The following is a 25,506-nucleotide window of genomic DNA, read 5'->3' as shown; positions in this document are numbered from 1 at the left end:
TATAGTGATTTTTTTATAGAGATATGCAGTAAAACCTCCCTGTTGATATCAGGTTATCGAGGAAGGTAGCATAGATGTTTTTAAATGCTGAAAACACTGATGTACCTTTATTTTTTCTGCTTATGAAACTATGACTCTTCACTACATACAGTGCACTCTCAACCCCTCAGTATATTCCGTGTTTATGATGGTACTTAAAACATTGAGCTGCTTGTCTGTGTCACCTTCTGAATTTCCTTCTATTGATTTTTAATGATTCATTGACATTTTTCTTACTGTTTTTATTATCACTATAACTATCCCTCTTCTCCAACTTCCCCTACCCCACAAAAAACCCTCCCTTGTAACAAATATGTATAGACACCCTTAATAAATCCATATGTGGATTTGCCATATCAGAAATTGTCTCATTTTATATGTCTTGTCTATTACCTCTTTGCCAAGAGGTGGGAACTCTGATTCATCCTCAGTCTTTGGGAATTATGATTGGTCTCGTTCTATTTAATGTAATTATTAAATCTTTTTCAGTTCTTTTCCTTTATAATGTTGTAGTCATTGTATAATTTTGTTCTTCCCACTTTACCCTGCAACAAGTCCCCAAGGTTTCTCTGAACCAGCCCATTTTGTTATTTCTTATAGCACAGTAATATTTGCTTACTTATTCATATAGCATAATTTCTTTAGTCTTTTCCCAGTTTATGACTGCCTATATATATATATGCCTTTTCCCTCTTTCTTTGATCTCCTTGTAGTATACGATTAGTAGTGAGATGGTGGCTGGGTCAAAAGATACGTGTGTGTATGTATATATATATATGTATAGTTTAGTGACTTTTTGTATATGATTTCAAAATGCTTTCCAAAATGGTTGGGCCAGTTCACAGATCCACTTAAATTTCATTAGTGTGGAGACTGAGCCAAAATAGTGGAATAGAAGAAATCAGTACATCTCAGATTTGCGCACAGTGATTCCAGCAACAATCTAAAAAGAGCACCATATGGAGCAGTGATCAGAAAATCAAAGGAAAAAAATATATTTTTCCAGCCTAAGATAGCAAATTAAACCTATAGCCACGTGACCAGGACAGGATCTATGGACAAGTTTGGATCATGGACTCAGTACTTAGTGGGCCATAAATGTGGGGACACCAGGAGCTGATCTCAGATTTCATGTCCTAGCCTAGATCGCCAGGGTTCTGCTAGCTGAGCCAGGAGTACAAACTCAGTACCTAGAGCTCCAAGTACGGAGATACTGAAAACAGATCCCAGTGGGACCAGGATCACAAACTCAGCCTCTGGAACTCTCAGAGAGTTAGGCCAGCAATTCTAGGTTGCCCCTAGCAGATTTCTAAAAGAATCAAAACAAAAAAGATAAAGAGCTATTATGGTACTAGGAATGCCACAACACAAACCCAGAAGAGAATAATTCTAAAACACCTACAAGCAGAGCGTCAAGGAAAAACATCACATGTTCATAAGATTAGTTGGAAATCCTAGGAGAAATTATGCAAAAATTTAAAGGTAGCGTGAATGAAATAAGAATGGGAATGGAAAGAATTGGAAAAGAAATAAGAGATATAAAGGAGAGAACTAAAGAGAATTAATAGGTTATTTAGCACAAGAGATACGAAACCGTACCTAAGTACAGATTTCCTGAAAATGATTCCAAAAGGAAAAAAAAAAGAATTATTAAAACAAAGTCAAAAGATTGAAACCATAGAAGGAAATTTAAGTTATCTCATATAAAAAAAAAACAATTGACTTGGAAATATTAGATCAAGAGGAGATAACTAGGACTGTCTGAAAGTCGTGACCAGAAAAAAAGAGCCTGGTTGTCATATTTCAAGAGAGCATGGGGGACATAGTCCTAGTAGAACCAGAGTCTAAAGCAAAATTAGAAAGGAATCCATTCATCACCTGAAAAACCCCAAAGTGAAAACTCCTAGGGATATTATAGTCAAAATCAGTTTAAAGAAAAAATACTACAAGCAGTTAAAGAGTTCAAGTCCAAAGGAACCACAGCCAAAACAAGATTTAGCAGCTACCACAGTAAAGTAGTGGAAAGTATGAAAGGTAGTTTTTTTTTTTTCTTTTTAAGGCAATGGATCTAGGCTTGTACAACCAAGTATACCTACAAAACTGAGTGTCATTCTATAGGAGACTAAAGGGATCTTAAAAGTAATAGATGACTTTCAAGCATTCTGATGAAAAGATGGAAGCTGTATAGTAACTATAAAATTGGAACATGGGAACAAAAAGAAAAACAAAAAGGTAAATGTAAATGAACAGTCAGAAAAGATTTTGCAAAGATGAACTGTTTTCATTTTCATTATGGGGAGGGAAGTTTGAGATATAAGTATTCTCTAGGAACTGTAATATCATTAGGTGTCATAGAGAAAGTCTAATAAAATAGAGAGCCTGGAGTGATTTTTGCTGAGTTTTCATTATCTTAAAATATGAAAGAAAAGGGAGGATAAAATAAGAAAGAAAAGGGGCAAATGGATCCTTTAAGAGAGAAAATGGGAAGAATAGGTGGAACTCATTATCTCACATAATCATGGTATACAAGTATAAATCTATAAAAATGAGGAAGAGGTGGGCCACTGCCAACTCCCGAGTTGCACTTTCATCTGAACTGATCAAGGGAGAGTAGAAAAGACATACACATTCAATTCAACTGGGAAGGAGGAGAAAACAGTGAGAGGAAAATGTTGGAGAGAAGAGAGATTTAGAGTTTAGAAGGGAAATTGTGAATAGAAATTTAAAAGAAAAGAAAGGGTATAATTGGGAATGTAAGCTATTTGCATTAAGTATAGAGAATTGGTGCTGAGTACATTGCTGTTGCACATCTCTCTTCTGTGTAAAGAAGGAGAGGAGCAAAGAAAGGGGAAAAAAAATGAATAGGATCCAGGGAAATACATAAAATTAAATGATTTTGTATCATTTGGTCTCTTATTTTCCTTTATCATTGTAAGTTATTAGAGGCATTTTTCTGGAAGGAGAAATCTGGCACTCACTGGTTCTTTCCTAATGGTACTGAATCTATGGCTACACTTTGTAGTACTGGTTGTACTTTTCCTCATTCCACCCAATCTCCATTCATCCCAACCCCACCCTTATTTATTGGCTGTGGTAAGGGATTCATAATTCCTTGCTCACTTTTTTTAGCCTCTTTGCTCTTCCACTATCATTCAACAACAACTTCTCCTTTGAAATTGTCCTAATTCATCACCCAAACCACATCCTGTTGGCCATTATCTAGCAACCTCCAGGGCATTCTCTTTCCTGTGGAAATGAATTCATTCATACTCCACTCCTGCCTTCATACTGGGTGCTTCAACTAAATATTAATGTTCCTTCAAATACCATATTACCTCATTTTACTTAGGTCATACTCTTAATCATTTTATCACCCACAAATGGTCCACTTTCATGTACATGAACTCTGAAATTCCTTCAATTGATTTTTTTTATCTTTCCATCTTTTCCAATACCTGTACCCTACTCTGTTTCTTGTCCTCAGCAAGACCTTCATTCTCTATACCCCTAAGTTCTTTCCCTGGCCATCAACTCTGGACTTCACCATTATCTCCAGAAACTCATAGATTCCCCCATCTAAGGAGAGGACCCAGGGCAGCCACCTCATAATCTCCCACTAGTGGTTCTCCTATACTTAATCATAGTCTTCAGAAACTCACCTTCCTGCCAAGATCACATCAGCTCTAAAACTCACACTCCCTCAGTTCACTGTTCCCTCTGGGCCTGTCCTTCCCCTTTGACTAGAGAGGTTGGAAGGTGTATATAAGAAAACTTCTCTCACATCCTTCTTAAAGGAGCAACCAGGGCAGCCATCTCATCATTTCCCAGTGGGCTGCAGCACTTCCTTCTCTTCCTCCCCCTTTAAACCCCACTTTTCAGATTCTTTTTATGTGTGGTCTTCCCTCCATTAGATTATGAGCTTCTTAAGGACAGAGGCTATTTTGCCTTTCTTTGTATTTCCCAATGCTTTGTATAGTGCCTGACACCTAGTTGTCCTAATCTATATCTTGTCATTGGTCCCAGATGACTCCAGAGGAGAAAGTGAGGCTGGTGACTTTGCACAGCCCTCCCTCACTTAAATCTAATTACTTTCAAGTCATGGCATGACTTTCCTGGTGTTATGGTCCTCAACAAAGGACAAACAATGATGACACCTGGTAGGCTCTTGATAAATATTGACTCCTTTCCCTGTCTAGAATTGTTGGTGAGCTAGTTGAACTCTACACTATCCTATACTGTCAAATCCCTTGCTCCTCTATCCTATTGCCGATCATGTATTGTCAATCCCTAATTCTGAATTACTTCCGCCATCCACCACTTTGCTCCCATTTACCTGCTGCTGAATGGAGCTGGAGAAACATCACAAAACTATGCCAATTCTGTCTCACTCACCAGAGAAGCTATGACAAACTGTTTCATCCCTACTCAAGCCTTCCACATCATCCCCTCCTCTCCCTCTTTTAGTTGAATACTTCACCAAAACACTGAGGCCTTTCACTGAGAGCTCTTTCTCTTCCCTTTGCCTGGTATCTCTCTGTTATCTTCTCCCATTATCTCCTTCTTTAGTCTGGTCTTGGATTAAGAGGTAGTCCTTCTTGCCAAGGAAGTTCTGCATGTAGTTTTGAACCTATTTCTTCCCTTCTTCAGCAGATTGCCCTCATTATCATCACCAATCTCTAATCTTCAGCTTCCAATGATTGGCTTCTTCTCTGCTGCCTACAAATATGTCTCCTTCATCCTCATAAAAACCTTTGCTTCATTCAACCATTCTTGCTAATTCTTGTCCAGTATGTGTCCTCTCTTTCTTGGATAAACTGGAGTATAGGTTCCCCAAATGGATGATACTGCCTTCCAGAAAGCACTGGAATGATCCAGAGGGTGGTGGTAGCCTCAGGTGCAATTGGGGGGCATTGGATAAGAATAAAGGGGTGGTGAAAGCATGAGGAAGGAAGAGAAGATAAGAAAATCTTGCAAAACCATTCATACATGTTTCATCTGTTCTATAACAGTGGTGATTATTTTCCAAATAAACACAAAAAATGCAAGTTATATCAGTGGTCAAGTCTGCCAACAGTTCTTAACAAGCAGGTGTTGGCAGGCAAGCATGTTGGGAATTGTTGGGAAGTTCAACATGCACCGGCAGGAATGTGTGCGTGTAATGACTTGTTTACAATATGATACCGTAGAGTTAGATGACTCAATATTGCCAGCAAAATTTCAATGCAGGAAAAAACCACAAATTTACAATAAATTATTAAATTTAAAATGTGTCATTTAAAAAGAAGAGGGATAGGTTATGAAGGGCTTTCAGTCCCGAACAGAGGATTTTATTTTGATCCTGGAGGCAACAGGGAACCAGTGGAGTTTGTTGAATAGATGGGTAACATGATCAGACCTGCACTTTAGGGAAATCACTTTGGTGGCTGAAGGGAGGATGGATGGGAGTGGGATAAGAATTGAGGCAGGCAGACCCACCAGCAGGCTTTTATACTGATAAAGGCTGGAAGTGATTATGGCCTGCACTAGAATGGTGGCAGTGTCAGTGTAGGGAAAGGCTATTGAAAGGATGTTGCAAAGTTCAAATTGAAATCAGCAAAAGATTGGATATGGGCTGGGGTGGGTTGAGAGATGGTGAGGAATTTATGATGCCTCCTAGGTTGGGAGCCTGAGGGACTAGAGGATGGTATTGCCGTCTACAGGGCATCCACCCTGTTCTTATATTTTTCTTTCTCTTTTTTGCCCTGTTCCCTCTACATGGGTGTGTTTTGCTTCTGATTAATGCCTCCCTTGATATATCCTCCCTGTAAATCCCTTAGTTTTTCTCTTGTACTGGCTAAGATGAATTTCTGTACCCCACTATGTATGTATGTGTATTCTTCCCTCCCTTAAACAGTTCAGATGAGAATGAAGTTCAAATGTCACCCACTCCCTCCCACTGCCCTGTTATATAAATTCTTCCTTGTGTGCTCCTTTTAGATAATATAATTTACCCCATTCTTTCCCTCCCTTATCCCCTCTCCCAGTGAAGTCCTCTTCTCTACTCTTTCCATTCTTCTTTTGACATTATTCAAATGTAATAGAATCACATGCAGGCCTTCATCAAATTAAAGTCCCTCTGAGACCCCTGGTTATAATGAAGTTCTTATATATCATCGCTCTATATAAGAATGTATACGTTTTACATGATCTGATCTAAACAGTGGGTGTCAGAGCTGCCAGATAGCTCCCTTTCGGGCTCTTAGTACTAGATCTTCTCCTGCCCTGGTGCTCTGTCTCAGCTCTCTTTCTGTCCCTGACCACTGGAATGTTCCCTGTCATTGCTGCTTCCTGCATTCCTGGAAAGTCCCTTGTCCCCAGGGTCTGCACACTTCTCTGTCTTCCTAAGCTGTGGGCTAGAAAAATGACTTTGTGTGACTTTGTTCTCAGCTTTCCCAATTAGAATGTGGTCTCTTGTGTTTTCTAGATTGTTGTGGAAGACACATACTGAGTGGTCTAGGCAAAAGTGCTTTCTCTCACTCTGCCATCTTGACTCCGCCTCTTCTAAGATGTTTTTCTCTGTCTTGTGCAGCCTATTGTCTCTGATACCCAAGCTTTAATTTGGCCCTATTTCCTTATGTAGCTCCCAGTGCTCCTCAACATGTACCTGCACGCCCTGTCTCAGTGTGCAGTGACCTGTGGGATGATTTTTATCTCCCACTTCCATTCTGACAAGCTAGGAGTGAGATATAGTTTCATGTTTGCCTGAGCTCATGCTGATTTGCCTAGTACTGTTTCTCTACCTTTCTCCACCTACTTCTAGTCATTTTTTAGGAGTTGCCCACCTATTCTCCCTGGTGTTCATTCCTTTTCTTGATTCTCTATTGCCTCTGCTAGTTCTTCCTTGAATTCATAGTGTTCTCTTTTTTTGATCCTGAAAGTTTTTCTCTTTAAAGCTGCTTCATGCTTCAAATACTGCCCTTCTGGAGAGTGTATGTCTCCTCCCTGCTAGATGGGGTGTCCCCTCCCTGCAGTAGCTCTTCTGCATGATGCCATGACTGAGGAGGCCTGAAGGGAAAGGAAGAATCTCCCTCTTGTTTGGTAGAGGTACAAGGGTCAAATGCCACAGAGGTGCTTGCCACCTCAAAGGTCTAAAACTCTGAAACTCTCTGTACGGCTTGATAAGCTGCTTTTTAAAGGCCTCCAGAGATCTATTCTGTCTTTCCCCCTTCAATTTCAGCCCTTTACCTTCTATGGTTACATCAACTAGTTAGAGGAGGGGCACCCTCCTTTTATATAAATTCCTAAATTTTGTTACTCCTTTGATCAGTTGATTAGTACTGGGACTTCAAGGATTAAAAGCTCACATATGAGCAAAATAATTCTTTATTATGCATTTTTCTGGGTAGAAATACATATCTGATGTTTTATTTTCATATTTTAATGTATATATCTCCCCTGATAGAATATAAGTTCATGGAGGGCAGGGAATGTTGTAGTTGTTTTCTGTCTGTCCATCAGGGGCTTAATAGTACTTGTTTAATAAGTGCATGTTGATTGATTTATGATGTTAAAAGCCAGTGTGGTCTTTTGGATCAAATGCTGCAGTTGAAGTTAGGAAGACTTAATTAGGTTCATATCCTAACCCTTAGCTGGGCAAGTTACTGAACACTCCTTAACACTGATTGATTGCTAGAGCTCTAAGGGAAAATGGTATTTTAGTGGCAGAAGTAAATATATCTCCTCTTTTCTTAAGACTCTTTTTTATTGTGCTTTGTTGGTCACCCCAGTGGTTGACCCACCAACATATCCTGCCTTTGTGTGCTAATAAACTCCATTTTTTCCTTCTATTCCTGAGTTTTTCCTCTTCAAGCAGGGCAAAGGCCCAAACACAGGATTTTCCTTTTAGCAATCTGGCAAGTCAAGGAGACTTTTTTGAGGGTCCTTTGCCTTTGACTGTCAGTGAGAAAGAGCCTACTCCACCTCCCATGCCCTCCAGCCTGCACTCAGGTCTTTCCCTAATAACTGGTCTAAGTGGACTCCTCAGGTGGTTAGTCAGTTAGCCATGAAGTGATTGGACAGTTTAACTCCCCCAAGTAAGCAGAAATAAGCTCCAGACCTAAACATTCTTTCTCATTAACACACAAAGGCAGAGCAGAAAAGGGCAGCTGATGAGTACAGGCACAGGTTCAACATTTGGTTGCCCAGGGACAAAAAGAATAAGGGGGTACAGAATAAGCCTCCTGTTGACTGCCCATTAGGCAAGCTGTTATAAGTTTTGGAAAGGAAAAAGACTGCCAGTTTGACAGGGAGTATCCAATACGGACAAGACTTGGTAACCAAGGTTTATAATTATGGAAAACAAATTTGGCCAAATAAATATGGGTCTTTTGGTTATTACCAACTGTGCATGTTAAAATCAAACTTGAAAAAATTAGAGCCTAGGAGAAAGAAGAAAGAAAAAAAAGACCATGACATTCTTCAAAAAAAAAAAAACACTTTGGTAGGGAATAATCAGAGAAGAAGGAAGTAAAGATTTTGATGGGCCTCAGAAAGGGAGCAATGTGAGGCGGACTTGATGGAACTTCCACTTCAAAAGTTCTCTAGTGTATGCAAGGTCTTTCTTCCTTGGAGAACTTTGAAGAGGAAATACTTCCACCTGTTAAAAAAAAACAAAACAAAACCAAAAAACTGCTGTGAGACAAGCACAGAAAATGGGAGCTTAGAAGTAGTCTCAAAATAGCTGTCCCAGCTATTGGTAATGGGGATTCTTTCTTTCTACCTTCACAACCCTGGCCATGTTGGGAATTTCAGAGATAAAGACAAGAAAAGGAAGGGAATCTTCTTCCTCGTCTGTAGAAATTTATGGCATTATAAACTAGAGACTAAAATTTGTAGCTGAACTGCAATATCTTTACTGTAAATTTTCAAATTATGGTTTAAAGTTTTTTGTAGCTGCTAAAACATTTTAGTTGATTTTTGAGTTTTGTAGCTAGGATTAAGATTAGCGCCAACAGCACACTCCTCTCTCCCCTTCCTCTAGGGTGATCCATATGATTTTTTCTAATAGAAGTTGATTTCAACTACTAGAGGATAAGTATAACTGAAGGTAGTTTGAAATGATTCAACAGAATTTAATTGTTTAGGTAAAGTAGTAGTTAAATGATCTCAATTGAAATAGACTATGCAACTCCAGAAGTAAAAATTGGTATTGTATAAGGAAATCTGTATAGAAGAGATTCAGTGGAATGTTAGACTAGAATATGATTGAGAAATAAGATGAGATGGACTTAAGAAAATAGTGAAGGTAAAGAGAAGTGAGGAATCATTGTAAATGAAAGGTTAGTTTCAGAGTTGGTAGGCTTTAATCAAAGTCTAATGGAGGGATATAAAAAGAAAGAAAGAAAGTTTAAGCAAGTAGCAATGAGAGGAGAATGGGTGGAAAACTAAAGAAAATTGGAGTCTGATTGCACTGACTGAATGAGGGGTTTGAAAATAAAAGGTTTAGAGTTTTGGAAAGATGTTTGAGAAGGGTTTGATTCCATTGAAATAAGAAGGATTTGATAAACTTTTAGAGGAATATCTACTAGTAATTTCAGATATTAAGTATTCTATCAAGTTATGTAACATTGATCAAATGGAAACTCTTAAAAGTAAATTTGCAGCATGAAATTATCTGAGTAGTATAACACTTTGTTATTGAAAGACTATTTGAAGGGCACATCCCAGTCCTTAGAATCTTGAGATTCTAAATTTAAGATTCATCCCCAAAGGAGGGGGATGGGAATGTGAGACTGCCAGGTGGAGCCCCTTCATCCACCCCCTGGGGGCTTCCAGTTTAAACTGAAAAGAATGGTGGGTATTTTGTGGAGTGTACTTTATCCACCCACTTAAAATATTAGAGGGCAGCTGGGTGATACTGTAGATAGAATGCTGGGCTTGGAGTCAGAAAAACCTGAATTCAAATCTGGCCCCAGACTCTTACTAGCTATGTGACCCAGGGCAAGTCACTTCATCCTGTTTGCCTCAGTTTCCTCATCTGTAAAATGAACTGGAGAAGGAAATGGCAAACCACTCCAGTATCTTCGCCAGGAAAACCCCAAATGGAGTCACAGAGCATCGGATATGACTGAACAACAACAACAAGTAAAGTATCCCAACACAAAGGAATTGATTTGGCTCATTGGGTGACTTTAAAGGACCTCCCTCCTCCCCAAAAAGAAAAAAAGTTATAGGGAGGTCAGAGTGACACCAGGAATTTTTTTTGATCATAGGGTCTGAAATTTGAGGTGCTAGCAGCTAATGGTCCTTGGGAAAAATGAGATTTTTAATGTTTACCCATTGGTAACTATAAATCCAAATTTAATTTGGTTGATGTTTGTACTGAAACTAAATCATAATGTGGTGTCATTTAAAGTGAGATGTGTTTTCCTATTAGGATAATTGTGGTAGACCAGAAGTTAATGTAAAATACATTTTCTGTTTGATATTAAGGCAATATTCTGGGAAAATTCGATTAGGAAAGCTTGAGTTTTTTCCATGACCTTGGTGATATGTAAATCTCCCCTCTCAGTTTAGTACATGGTGAGTCCTCTAAGTAGTTCAATTTGTAACTTAGTTTAACTCTAGAGCCTATTTAACAAGGTTTGTCTGCTTAAGGGATATATGAAATTATGACTCTGCTTAACTAAGTCTGTTTAGCTTTTAGGACATTGGAGGAAACATGGGATTATGATTTTTTGTAATGCACATTACACATGTTTCTTGTTGTAAATTTAAGTCCCCTAGTTTAAAGCTACTAATGCATATTCAAATTGATTGGCACAAGCAGCTGAGATTAGGATGATGCAGTTGAGGATAGAAGAACAATGTAGATCTGATTGTGGTACTGCAAAATGAGTCTTGTTGGCCCCAAAGGGAGAGTATTGTGTAAAATCAATCACTAATGCAGTCATTCTGAAGTGACCCCATCTTTTAACCTTTCTTGACTTTGGGGAGGGTGGTCCTGCAGGAGAGGGTGTTGACTCTAATAGTATCTCCTTGGTGCAAATCCCATCTTTTCATTGAGTATAGGACCACAGCTGCCAGGCATGCTCACTTAGCTCATCTCCTCATTTGAGAGGTAGGCCAATCGAAATTACTTGGAGAGGAGCTGAGGCGGCACTAACCCTACCTCCTTATGATTTCATGAATCAGTCAAAATACCTTTGCCCTCACGTGAAAGATGCTTTCTCCCCTCTGTAAAAGCAGTGCTCAGTTTCTATCCTAGGTCAGCCTAGTCAGGGGCCTACCAAGTGATCCTGCCTTTTTCTGTTAATAAGCTCCTTTTTAACATTAAAAAAATTTATAAAAAAGAAAACTGTTGAGGAATATAGCTGGATGATTCTTATCACATTATCCCAATATTCATATTACTATGGAGTTGTTACGGATTCAGATTATATTACTTTATACATAAAATTTACTTCCAAAGTGAAAAGCGCTTACTATTTTATACATCTCGGTTTAGACATTTTCTTTATCCCCTTTATATTTGAATTATTTTATATTTGTGCATCAGTTTAACATAGGTTTATACATTCTACTCATGTCAACCAGAATTTTTTATTTTGCAGAGCAAACCATAAGAGAGGATTCAATATAAAACAATAAATTTCTATTTCAAGAAAACCTATATACAAATATAGGTTAATAAATACAATGTCCAAATAAATACAAAATATGAATTTTGATCAATTTGGAAGAGAGCCAGCTCTTAATTATCTGATGCCAATGGGAGAACAAATGTTGCATGGAATAGTAATAATTTACATGTGATCTTGAGTTTTTAAATATTAGCAAAAAATTAATTGAATTTTGTTTTTCATTATCCCACTATCCAATTATTATAGTCCTCTTCTCCCTTCCCCAAATAAAACAAAACACCTTTCATTAAAACTGCTGGGAAGTAACCATACTGACTTCTGTTTTAGTTTGGTTCTTCCATTCAGCTTCTGGTAAAGTTGCTGATGATATATAAAGTTGCTGAATATATATATATATATACATATATATACACATACATATATATATATTCATATGTATATAGAAAGTGTTTTAAAACCAGATGGTCCGGATAATCCACAAAATAGATAATCATTGTTTTGTGAAATTTCAAAGGATACTTTTCTCCTAACCTAAGAGATGCTATTATTCAAGGAAGTTCTATTTTAAGGGATACCTTTCAACAAAAGTTTACCACGGCTTGGGGCTTGAGGCCCAAAGTAAAAGTACTTTTAAAAAAAATCTCAAATTAAGTATTTTTTTAAAAGTCTCTTCTTTAATAATCTTGATTGGCATAGCTAGGGAAAAGAGAAAAGAGTCGAACTTGAGTTTTAATCTCCCCTCTCCTATCTCAAAAATCATAATTGCTAAAATAAAAAAAAATACCCTAGTCTTTCTCTTGGCTTTCAGAGTAAGCAGCAATACCACACCAAAGAATCCAAGTACTTATAATGGGAAACTGAGGGAAGAGAGAGGAGTATATGCATTGTACTTTTTTTTCTTTATTTCTTTTTGGCCCTTCTGGATTTGAAGAATTTTTTTGTGTATTCAGGTTGGAGCAGAGGCAGCTTGCCTTAGTGGATAGAAAACTGGTCTTAGAGTCAAGAAGATTTGAAGTGTAAGTCCAGTCTCTTGCCCTTATTGGCTACTTTACCCAGGCCTAGTCACTTAGTTTCTCAGTGATTTAGACAACTCTTTATGTTATTGTCCAACTCTTTCAGATATGTATTTATAAGGGGAGTTTGCTTTGGGGGAAATTTCCTTTATCAGTGAATTCATGTATTTGGAGTAAAGCAAAAACTAACTATTAAGAATCTTTGAGCACCCAAAATCCTTCAGATTATTATTTAGAGCAGTGTTGTTGTTTTGTTTTTTTGTTTTTTTGTTTTTTTTACTTAAACAAATTTCCATGAGAATAAAACAATTTAATGTCCCACTGAGTTCGTTGTAATTTGTTTTTGAGATGTAATCTACTTAGGACAATTGTCATTTTAAAAAAATGTTTTCTTTCTGTGTGCATTTTGTGGCAGTTTTGGGGTTGGCCTATGTTATGAATAATTCTTGTTGCTGAATTTTCTTAAATTTCCAATCACATGACTTATAATAGATTAGAAAATTACTGTACTGTTAACTAATTTTGATCTAGAACTAATACTGATGTTAGCATGATTGATTGGTCTCTTGATAAACTGTTTCTTCTTACAAAACTCTAAATTTGTAAGCATTGAAGTTGGTTTGGAATTTTATTATTTCATATTAAACTTAAAGCAGCCTTGCTATATAATTGCCTCTTGACATTATCGGCAAGTTGGTTAGATCATCTGTAAGGAATATTAAATTCATTTGATTCTATCTAGATTTGTTGTACTGAGTTTGGTAGGTTGAAATTATAGAAGTACATTTTAGAAACAACTGCAAAACTGACAAAGTATATTTACTTTGATTCCATTTTAATACCTTATATGTTGAAGTTCTGACTTGTATGATATTCATTTCCATTTATACCATGTTAAATTGTTCATGCTGATGATTTGGGAAACAGATGATCTATAGAATTTTATGTTGTATTTTATTCATTATTTAACAGTTACATAAGCTATAGAGCAAAAGGGGAAGTAGGAGCTGCACCAGTATTCTAATGGCCCTTTTTCTTCACCCTCTTTCTCCCCCCCCTCTTTTTTTGGTAGGTAAGTTCTCTTCTACACTTTATGAGACTGGTGGCTGTGACATGTCACTTGTGAATTTTGAACCAGCAGCAAGAAGAGCATCCAATATCTGGTGTGTGCAAATTCAGTTTCAAATTAATAACACTTATTTTTTTCTTCTTAAGCCAAATGCTTTGAACTAAAGTTTCTGAGCCTTAAATCTTAAGTATGATTATAAAAGCCTTTATATTTATGCAGATTTAGTTAATTTGTCAGCTCATTTTTTTTTGTTTTTGTTTTGCTTTTTGGTGAGGCAGTTGGGGTTAAGTGACTTGCTAAGGGTCACACAGCTTATAAGTGTCAAGTGTCTGAGGTTGGATTTGAACTGAGCTCCTCCTGACTCTAAGGCTGGAGCACTATCTACTGTGCCACCTAGTGGCTCCTGTCAGCTCATTTTCTAAAGAGTTTTTTTTAGCTAGAAACACTTCAAAAATAAGATAATATCAGGATTCAAGTTTTCCTTTATATTTTTTTATTGTGGGGGGGAATTCTTTTGTGGTATGGTTTCAGAACTTAGCTACACTTTCTGAGTTTATGCTGAATAATATTTTTATGGAAAAATTTATAATAAAATCTTTTAAATTGTATGTCATCAACCTTTTAAAAAAATTTTTTAAAGTCATATATCCTTCTGAGGGCTGTCAAGTGTGTTTTGTGTTTTTTGTTTTTTGTTTTTTTTTGTTTGTTTGTTTGTTTTTTAGTGAGGCAATTGGGGTTAAGTGATTTGCCCAGAGTCACACAGCTAAGAAGTATTATGTATCTGAGGTTGGATTTGAACTCAGGTCTTCCGGACTCCAGGGCTGGTGCTCTATCTACTGCGCCACCTAGCTGCCCCTGTGTTTTTTGTTTGTTTGTTTTTTGTTTTTGTTTTTGTTTTTTTTTTTAATAAAAGATTTAGACCTTACATATCACCGGTTTTATGTAGACCATTTCTGAACATGAGGGTTTTTTTCACATTTGACATTTTTCTTAAGAATGAAATATAAAAAATATGACAGCAATTGAAGAGGATGCAAATTCAGCTTTAAATACAAATTTATTAAGTATTTACTCTGTGAAAGCACTAGATGCTACATGAAAAATACATACCATCCCTACCTTGAAGGAGTTTGTCATCTGTTATGACATATATACAAATAAGTGTCCTGGGGCAAAAGAGAGATTCAGATAAATTAGATCTAGGATGGAGAGACAACTTTCTGCAGGGAAGATCAGAGGCTTCTTAGAGGAAGTAGCAGCTGAGCTGAATTTTGAATAGAGAGAAGGATTTTAATAGTTGGATGAGTTTGAAGTATATTCTAGGTGTTTGGGATGAAGTTATCTTTGCTAATCAGGTTCACTGAGTTTTAGAATCACTGCAAAGTTTTCTGCCTCCCCTCAATTATCCTTTCCCTAGTGAAGTGAAGCTGCCATTTAAATTATTTTGCTCATGTAAAATAAAGATGTTATTTAAATGATTGAGATTAGATTGAAGTTCTAAGACTTTTTTCTGTTGAACTTTGTTTTAATAAAACATTATCTTTGAAGTAATACATAATTGAAGGGTGTTTATATGTGTTTATATGTGTTTAAAATAGCTTACTAGAAGAGTATTAACCAGTATTAGGATAATTGAACTTTGATAATTCTATAGGACTCTTGAAGTGATTTGCATACATTATCTCATTTGAACCTTAAAATAACCCTATGAAATAGGTTCCAGAAGTTTTATTTCTCTTTTACTGAGAGGAAACTGAGGCTTAGAAAGATTAAGTCACTTGCTCATGGTGACATGTGAGAAGCCAGAATCAAACCCAGGTCCGTTCTGACTCTTAAGTCCAAGCATTCATCTATTATACTACCCTTCTGCTCTAAAGTCATGTGAGAGATACAATAGTGTAATAGAAAGAGCACAGGATTTAGAATTTGAGGACCTGATGCTGCTGGTTCTGCTCTATGTTAGCTCTGTCACCTTAGGAAGGCCACTTAACTCCCCTGGACCTTTGTTTCCTCAGTTGTAAAATGAGCCTTATAATCCTAGTTTATTATGCCCATTTAGTATAATATATAGAAATACTATCATCTTTAAGCTTTCTAAAAAAATCAAATTTCAAAGTATACTCTGCCAAAATGGAAAAAAAAAAGCATTGAAACTCTCTTGTGACTAAATACCTTTTCTAGCTGGCCTAGTAGTATATTATAATTAATAAAACTTTTGATTAAACCGGCATTATGTATATATTCAAAGAGTACAGAGGAAATGGAAATACTTAATTGTCGTAACATGGCTGAAAGAAAAAAGTTATACCACAAAAGTTAGAATTAACTTTTGTTAATTCTAATAAATATGAAAATAGTTGCTCATTGGAAACTTATTTTGAATCATGTATTTGTTTATGAAATTACTGTGTTTTGGAACTTACAAATGTCAAAATCACTGTATAAGCACACATCTCATTTCTGGAGAATTGCTTACGAAAACTATAATCTAAAACATTTCTTATTTTGTTTTAGTGACACGGACTCTCATGTATCCAGTTCTACCTCAGTTCGATTTTATCCCCACGATGTGGTAGGTTTTATATTTGTGTTTGCAAGTTGATGCAACTTTGAGGTTTGGAGAAATACAAGTGGATTAATGAAGATAGTATTACTGTGCTCTTAACTCTCATTTGTTCTTATAGTATTATTTTATAAAGTGAACTTTATAAGTTACACTTATTTGTAGATAAAATTTAAAGGTTGATGTGGGGATTTGTAAATGTACACTTTATCTCTAAATTAAATTTCTGATATGTAGCAAAATTTTCATTGTGCAAGTCTATAAATGGGATTTTTGTATCATGATTTTAGCAGAAATAGTAGTGATAGTTACGAAGAGTTGGGCACAACTGAACAAGTGAACGACAATAACAAAACTATACTTGGGTTATGAAATTAAAAAAAAAGTAGTAAATGACATCTCCTTAACCCTCAGGTAGATTTAAATCTAGTTGGAGAATACAAATTTACGTACAACCTTTATGAAGCAACAAATTCAAGCTAATGTAGTACTAGCTACTATATAGATAGAATGTAAGCTCTTTGAGGGACAGGAACAGCTGTTTGATTTTTATAACCCTACTGTCCAGCACAGTGCTTGGTAAACAGTTTAAGAAGTTGTTTGATTGCTCCATTGAGTGTTATTGCTGAAGGAACACCAAGTAGTGATGTGATAGAATGAGATGGGGTTGATTGATGCTGATGATGGAAGAGAGGTGAGTTATGAACAAGGTCTTAAAGGATTTGAGGGATATAGATTAGCAGAGAGGAGGGGGAAGAGAATTTCAGGCAAAAGAGTGTCACATTTATGGATGCATAGAGGAATATGTCAGTTATAGAAAGAAAAATTATTTGACCAAATCCGAGATTCAGGGTTGTTGTTGAGAATAGCATAGAGTTTTAATTTTTTCTTACAACAAATTTGTAGAAACCAAGTTGCTAGGCAAAAGGGTTTTTTTAATTCTCCATTTAATTTTGTTACATATAACCCCCCCCCCTTTGTTGCCACAAATTTATTGCTAAAGCAAAACCCTGAGTTTCCAGATAGCCCATTAGATTGGTTATTTTCAAAGATGGGGGAGTCTGGAAAGCAAATGTCAAGAAAGAATGAAATGTAGGTTTGGGGTTTTTTTTGTTTGTTTGTTTTTTTGGTGAGGCAATTGGGGTTAAGTGATCTGCCCAGGGTCACACAGCTAATAAGTGTTAAGTGTCTGGTCTGAGACCAGATTTGAACTCAGGTCCTCCTAACTCCAGGGCTGGTGCTCTATCCACTGCGCCACCTAGCTGCCCCTTGGTTGGTTTGTTTTTTTTTTGTTTTTTTTTTAAGTAATGGTTGATGAGTGGATGGCCTAAATGCAGTGTGGTGAAGAAATGAGGTCAAAGCATCAAAATTTACCCAAAAAGAATTGAGGTTTACTATGAAAAATGCACAATTATATGCTAAAGAGACACCATAGCTTCATTATAAATGACCATAAGGGCAGAAGAATTTTTAGGACACTAGTGATTTTGTAGTGGTTTTAGTGAACAGAAAAGTTTAATAGAAATTCACAAATGAACCAAAACTATCATTTTTCAAACTCCTCTGTGTTAAATCTTTAAGCCTTTTACCATAAAACCATTGCTGATAGAGGTTTCATGTTTTCTTCTTTCTGGTCCTCACTTCCTTGAATTACTTAACAATAAGTTGAAATACTCCTATGATGGCAGGGAATGAAGAGAAAAATAAATGAAACCGGATTATCTTACATTATCCAGGTTCATTAACTGGATAGTTAGCTGTTGAATCATGAGTTGGAAATATTATAACTAATACATAGTTTCCATGCTAACCTTCTTATAGCTCTCTCTTCCCCAGATTCGATTGAATAGACTGTTGACCATTGATCCAGATTTGTTGGAGCAACAAGATATAGATTTAAGCCCTGACCTGCAGGAACATATGCAACCACAAGAAGAAGCTGCCCAAAAAGTAGAACACTACTATCGCTTTTGGATTCTGCCCCAACTTTGGATTGGCATTAACTTCGACAGACTTACTCTTTTAGCCCTATTTGATAGGTGAGAATATATTGTAATTTTTAAGTTACACCTATCTTTGCTCTGATTGTAATAAAAATAGAGGCCCCCTTTGGTTGAGAATAAACTTCATTATAGAGAGTGAAAGCATTCCAATAAAATGTAAGTTCTTTCAGGGGAAGAACTGTTTCATTTTTGTTTTTGTTCTCAGTGACTAGAATAGTGTCTGACACATTTGGGGCATTTAATAAATGATTGATAGTATAATATTATATGCAGTAGATTTGGGTTCAAATCCTATCTTTTTCACTTAGTTACCTCAGTGACCATGGGTAAAGCATAGGTTCCTTATCTGTAAATTGAGAGGATTGGGTTAGATGTTGTTTAAAGTCTTGTCCATCTCTAAATATGGTTACCCTGTATAAAAGTATCAGTGGGAATGTTTTCATCATATTCAAATGATGTTCTTTGTGTCTCCCCACTCCATATTTTTTTATAATCTTCCTAAGTCCATTTAAAAATTGTCCTTTGTCTGTTATTAATAGGCGGGATCAGAAGGGGTAAATCTGTCCATGAATCCAGCAGCTATTAGGTCCTTCACAAGTGATGGTTATACTTAACATGAAATTGTACAGTTAAATGCTTCTCCTTAACACCAAACTATGAGAGTACAGCTGTACCAAATAGTGGAGGGTATAAGGTTGTATATTCTACTCCTGTGTGCTGAGATTGCACAAGATGCCTTCTTGAACATAAGTGGAATGACAAGGAAGCCTCACATGTGTTGTTTGTAGCCAAAGCAGAGTTAGTAAAGACTATTTTATAAGTTAAAATGGGAATGATCAAGGATTCAAAATTTTAAATATATTATTGAATTTTGGGGGGGGGAAGCTTGGCAATGGGGTTAAGTGACTTGCCCAGGGTCACACAGCTAGTGTCAAGTGTCTGAGATTGGATATGAACTCAGCTCCTCCTAACTCCAAGGCCAGAGCTCTATCCACTGCACCACCTAGCTGACCCCTATATATTATTGAATCTTCTATGAATTCCTTGTAACTGTTACATAAAAAAATAAGAATTATAATACCTTCAGTTTCTTTCTAAACCCATCACATGCCCTGGCCATCGTCACTAATATGTTCAGTTTTTTATTATAATATCTTACCTTATTGTAGTGTCCATTATAATTAATTATAATGAAAATTATTGTGAGTGTTCTATCAAGTAACATTCTTAACATCTCTACGTAATGTGATGAAACTAGGTTGTACTCTAAATTGAACAGGACAAAAGAAGAAGACTTAGTTCGTATTTATAGCAAGGGTCAAACTTCATTTTATGTAATGAAATTTGTAATATAGCACTACAGTCAGTCTTCTAATAAAATGTATTTTAAGGATTTAGTTTTTTGATTTAACCTCTTTTGATAACCTGCATAGCATTGTTAACCTCTAAGCTCTCTTAGCATTTATTTTGATAAATAGCATAGTGACATGCCCTCAAAAACTATAGCATTTTAATAGAGGTGAATTAATTTCTTTTGTTATAAAAATGTATGACCTTTGTGTTAAAAGATTAACATTTCTGTATAGCATGTTCTATTTAGATTAATATAACATACACTAATTTTATTCTTATTAGTTTCTTTAAAAATGGAAGGTAATCCAAAATATAGCCAATTTATATTCTAGCTAAATAGTACAGCTTTATATTAATAACTTCCCTTCCTTCTTCCTGTCTAGTTTCTCGACTTATGAATATACTTCATTCACTCAGTTTAATTTTTTTTTTTGTTTGTTTCAGGAATCGTGAGATACTAGAAAATGTGTTGGCTGTCATCCTGGCTATTCTTGTTGCTTTTTTGGGATCTGTCCTCCTTATACAAGGCTTCTTCAGGGATATCTGGGTCTTCCAGTTCTGCCTGGTGATAGCCAGTTGTCAGTACTCACTACTTAAGGTATCCAGTTTTTCCCTTTGTAATGATAGAGATAGATAGGTAGAATAAGGATGTACCTGTATATTTGTAAAACTGGATTCATAGTGAAATGCTAACTTTTAGATTTAGCCTACTTGGATATTAGAGTTGAATTGGGCAGTGGAGAGCAGCAGGGATTTGGAGTGGTCAAAAAACTAAACACAAATGTCAGTGTGTAACTGGTATTTTTTAATGCTATTTTCTAGAAGTGGACAGGAAAAACAAGAATTTTTTGCATATTAGTTAAAAGCAGCAATATGCGTATTTTGTAATCCTAACTTACCTTTTTTCTTCCAAGTAATAGCTCACATTCTCCATTTATGTGTGCTTTGACCAGTTGGGGACCTGTTAGCTGAAGCTGAGACCATGTATTTGTCTTGTAGAAGAAATACTCAGTGCCCTGCATTTTTGGCACAAATCTTCCAGAAACAAATGTATTAATTAAATTATTTTTAATTATCTCAAGAGAGAAATATAACAGGACCGAGATTTGTCTTGCCTTCAAAAAGTTCTCTGACCAAACATTTTTCTAGTTAAAATGTATAGGGTTCAAAAACAAAGATTCCATAGTCAAGATGAAATATAGAAGTGCAAATTTTAGGTTAATAGTTTTGATTTGTCAAACAAAACAATTCCTTGTGTACCTTGGAGAACCACTTTGCTTAAACTGTTTAATCCCTCTTTCACCACTCCCTGGAAAGATTCATTCAATTTGGTTAAAGTTAACTCAGAATAACTCTTTTAATTGAATTAGTAAAAGATACATTTTTGCTCTTTGTTTGATCTTTAACCTAGTAAGTTTCTGGGAAAATTCTTTCCTAGGCTGATCAGCCTTTAGAAAATTTTAGAAACTGGTTAATCCTTTAATAAGAATGATTTTAAAAGATTTCTGTTAAGGGCATTTTCTCCTCGAATTTGATGAAGTTAAAGATAAGGCATTCCAATCAGGTGAAATCAAGAGTTATATGGAAAAACACTGAGAAAATTACTTCTTAATACTTTTAAAAAGAGGGAATGGAGGGAGGGGTGCTTCCATAATTCTTAATAGACACATAATTGCTGTAGTGCCAAAAAAGCAAAAAAAAAAATAGAATCTCCTGCTCCTTGGTAGTGTATTCACCACCACCACCACCACCGGACCCTTCTTTAATAACTAGCAGAGAGAATTAATCAATTCCACCCTCTCTGAGAAGTGTTAGGTGCCAGTTTCATTAACCCTCAGTTGTATAAAGAAAAAAATTCAGAGATTATGGTTTGAGGACATGACTAGAATGAAGCCACAGGAAATAGAGGTAGCAAAATACTTCTGGACTAATGACCTGCTTTCCTCCTTTAAATTTTTTAATAGCTAATGTGATAAGACACATAGAAGGGCTTTAAAAATATTCATCATTAATTGTGATAATAATTACATAAGAGAGCATTAGCCAGTGAGCTCAGTACTTAGGAGCATGCACAGAGTGTTTCTAATAAAATTTCCAAAGAGACTTTAGAGCACATGAAGACATTCTTTAATGGCATCTGCTCTGATGGCCATGTGATAAAGATCCTTTTTTGACTGGATGTGTAGCCAGAAGTGGTAGGTGAAAGGGAAGGTATTCAGAGGGCTCTAGATCACCAGAATCTTCTTGGTGTGACTTCTTTTTGCCTGGCAGCATTCCAGTGAGAAGAGAAATAATTCTCTAAAGGGAGAGCACTTGGACCTCCCTCTCTGAGATCAGCATGTGGCCTTGAATATAGGCCTTTGTTCTTTTGTTTTAAGTGAGGGATATTGGAAGCTCACAAGATCATAGTGAGCCACCTAAGCTGAGGTTCAGGAGTGGAATTCGTGCTGGGCTTTTGTCCAAATGGGGCTTAGGAGGCAGCTTGGATAACTATCTCTGGAATCTTCCCTCACCTATCTCCTAGAAAGACTTTGATTCTTGATAGGAAGGGAGCAGGAAAAGGGGTCAGGAGGTTCTCCTCTGTGAGAAGGGTACTGGGTTACAATTATATTTTTCTACCCCACCTAAATATTGCTGGTCTAGTAAAAAGATTTTTAACCACGCTGGCCATCATCTCTTATGGAGAGAGAGGATACCCTAAACTCGTAAATGTAGGCTTGACTCCTTCTTACCAAATGCTAGTTACACAAAAAATCATCAGAAAGAGTGAATGGTAAACCTATTTTATCCAAGCAAATAGCACACAGAAATCATAGTCTGTGAGCTGCTTGAGAACAATCACTGTTTTATGCCTTGTTTTATTTCTCCAGCGCTCAGTTCATTTGCCTGGAATACAGTAGACACTGAATATATACGTTTTGACTTGACTTAACTAGAAAATAAGTGAATGAATGAGTTCTTTAGGTGGGAGAGAAAGAACTTAGTTCAACCAAGAGAGACCCCATTTTCACTGAAGGGGAAAATTCCCCAAAGTATCTAAGGAAGCAAGTTGGAAATCAAAAACATGTTGAGCATCCATCTTCCCCTGTGTGTCTGCTGCCCCCCAAAGTCTGTCTCTTTCTCTCCGTTTTTCCCACACCGGGAGAGTCTGGATTGGAGCATGTCCTTTCTCAAAGTTGGCATGCTGTCAGGCAGGAAAAAAAGTTGCACCAAAAGAAGAACAAGGCTCTGACTGGCTAGTACCTTTTAAATGTCTCCCAGTTTCTACTACACAGCCAGTTAAAAAGGCCCTTCTTCATTACTTTGCTAGCAGACAACAGCCAGGTGCAAAAAGTCTATGCCTGCTCTAAAGTCCCAATGAGCATTGTGTCAGAGGTGCTCTGTATATTCCTTTATGTTCCTGTTACAGTTATTTGAAAGATTAATTGGTATATTAGGTGCATATAAAACTACATGAAAGGCAGTTACAAAGATAGTGAGTTAGTCTCAGATGGAGGAGGACTCAGATTCCTATTCCCTCTCTGACACAAACTGGTTGTGTGAGCCTGAGCAAGTCATTTAACCTTTCAGGATGCTGGGCTACCTTCCAAGACAGTAAGTTGCTGAGAAGGTGCAGATATGCATTGCTAGTTTTCCCACCTCTGTTAGTTAGCAGTGCCAGTGAAATCACAGTGCCTATTCTTACTTACTTGCATATGTCCTCCCCTATAGTTTTTTACTTTGCAATAGCCAGTATTTCTCAAATAAACAGGTTGCTTTATGCCGAACTAAATTGATCTTTTCAGAAAAGATAAAGTGTTAGAGTCAGCACACACTTAACTGCTTCTCTTTCTTTACTCATGTTTGTGTAAAACTCTTCCTATTTTCTCCTCCCTTTCCTAAGAGTGGAAGTGTGTGGCAATATTAGAATCAGTGTGCTTCAGATGTTTGAGAAGAAATCATCAAGATTTCAGGTATTATCCTAGCTGCCTAGGCCTCTTTCTCTTTGAGAGAGGTCTAGACACAAATATCAAATTTGAAGCTTGAAAATAAATTTTTTTTTGAAAGTTCAATAACCAGTAATATAATTTTTCTTTTCCTCTCACAGTTACTAAAGGAATGCCTCTATTTAGATAGTCTCTTTTAGCAACAAGGTCTTGCTAAGAAAAGGAACTAATGTTAGACTCCAATTAAATTTGGAATCTTGCTGTATATCCCTGGGAGTCTTTAGTAAAGAGTGAAGAGGATAGTGAAAATTTCAAATGTTAATTAAGATTATCACTGTAGAAGGCCAGGATGTAGGTATTTTTATAATTATTCCTTCTCTTTGAGAATATGGAAGCCAGAGGAGAAGAGAAGGAGATTTTTTTCATTTGTATAACTTTATGTGAATGAGTCCCCTATTTAGTTTTAAGTCTGTAGCCTGGTCTTTTAGTTTTACTTAAGCACTTTTGGCTCTTTTGATGCCATATATGACATCTATACTTGGATACCCTTGGATCACTCCAAATTCAACATAGAGAAACAAACTGACAGCATGGTGTAGTGGATAGAAAGCTGGCTGTGGAGTTTGGAAGAACTGAGATCAAGATCTTCCTGTGACCCACTCTAGCCATGTAGTGGGGAGTGGGGAACAAATAACTTGACCAACCTATTGGTACCCTGGACCACTCTCCACATTTTCACTTTGTGTATTGTGGCAATATACACATTGGGAATTATCCACACAGGGAAATCAAAGACCAAACTCATCATCTTCCCCACATTATCTCCCTTTTCCAACTGTCCAACCTCCTCATTTGTCATTGACTTCAAAATTCCACAAATCCCAATCTATTTTGATTTATTCTTTGCCTTGTTCCAGTAGCAGTAGTTTAATACATATTCTCTTGGCTCTTTTCTCTCTTCTTTTAAAAAGTAAGTCTCTCCTAGCCTTCACTTGGGTGGCATGGTGTAGTAGAAAGAGCATGTACTGTAGTTGAACTGTGAAGACTTGGGTTCAAATCCATGCTATCTTTCATTGAGTGAGGTTTCGTATGACTTTAGACAAATCACTTAATTTCTCTCAGCTTCAGTTTCCTCATCTGTAAAATGATAAAGATAATACTTGTACTGCCTACCTCACAAATTATTGTAAAAAGGTCACTTAATGAATGTCAACCATTGTTATTATTATCATCCTATTTTTGCCCTAATATTCGCTGGCAGTCTTCTCAAGTAGATGATTCATGCCTTTTGCCTCCTTTTTCTCAATTCCATTTACTGCATAATTAGCTTCAATCTGACTTCTTTATGAAGTTATTAATAATCCCTTAACTGCTATTTTTGGAGGCTTTTTCTTATTGTTCATTCTTTGACCTCTGTAGCAATTCGCCCTGTAAACCACCTCCTTCTCCATTTAAAAACTCTTTCCCAGATGGACTATATTCAGATTCTCTTTTACCTTTTACTACATTTGTCTCCACTGATTCCTTTTCTCTTTTTTATTTTTTGTACTCCAACTGGTCATTTCTTATGGGTCAGTCCTTGTCACTCTTGTCTTTCCATGGCTTCTTTTTCGTGAATTAATCCACTTTTCTGATCACTTGGATACAAGTTATTTTTCCATCCTCATTTTCTGCCCTAGCCTTTAAGTACTAGTTCTCTTGTCTCCTGCCACCTACTGGGCACTGGAATGGCCTGCTATCTCCTCCAACTCAACAATTGTAAAACAGAGCTTTCTCCCTACCAACAAAATATTTCCTTTCCTAATTTCACTGTTTCTGTTCTTCCCACTTTTTCTTCATGGTGTCATCCTGTCAACCAGGCTTTCAACTTCTGTCATCTTTGACCTGATCCTTCTTAGATCTTAGTCACTAAGTTCTAT

At 36.5% G+C, this 25,506-nt stretch overlaps 1 protein-coding gene across 5 annotated transcripts in view; it reads left to right on the top strand.

The window, feature by feature from the left end:
- The window catches only part of PCNX1 (pecanex 1), a 238,611-nt gene that overhangs the window by 129,929 nt on the left and 83,176 nt on the right, over positions 1-25,506 (top strand). For 4 of the 5 annotated variants that reach the window (XM_027844619.1, XM_027844617.1, XM_027844616.1 and 1 more), the window contains 4 exons: positions 13,746-13,836; positions 16,257-16,314; positions 18,127-18,344; positions 20,106-20,259. In XM_027844619.1, the coding sequence (XP_027700420.1) occupies positions 13,746-13,836; positions 16,257-16,314; positions 18,127-18,344; positions 20,106-20,259 (521 nt within the window). The remainder of the gene's footprint in view (positions 1-13,745; positions 13,837-16,256; positions 16,315-18,126; positions 18,345-20,105; positions 20,260-25,506) is intronic. The other variant, XM_027844618.1, reaches the window with a different exon arrangement.

This window comes from Vombatus ursinus, unplaced genomic scaffold (genome assembly GCF_900497805.2).
Source record: "Vombatus ursinus unplaced genomic scaffold, bare-nosed wombat genome assembly UNPS02014945.1, whole genome shotgun sequence".
NCBI classification, from domain to species: Eukaryota; Metazoa; Chordata; class Mammalia; order Diprotodontia; family Vombatidae; genus Vombatus; species Vombatus ursinus.
The sequence above is the reverse complement of the archived record's forward strand: the minus strand, read 5'-3'. Positions and strand labels throughout refer to the sequence as shown.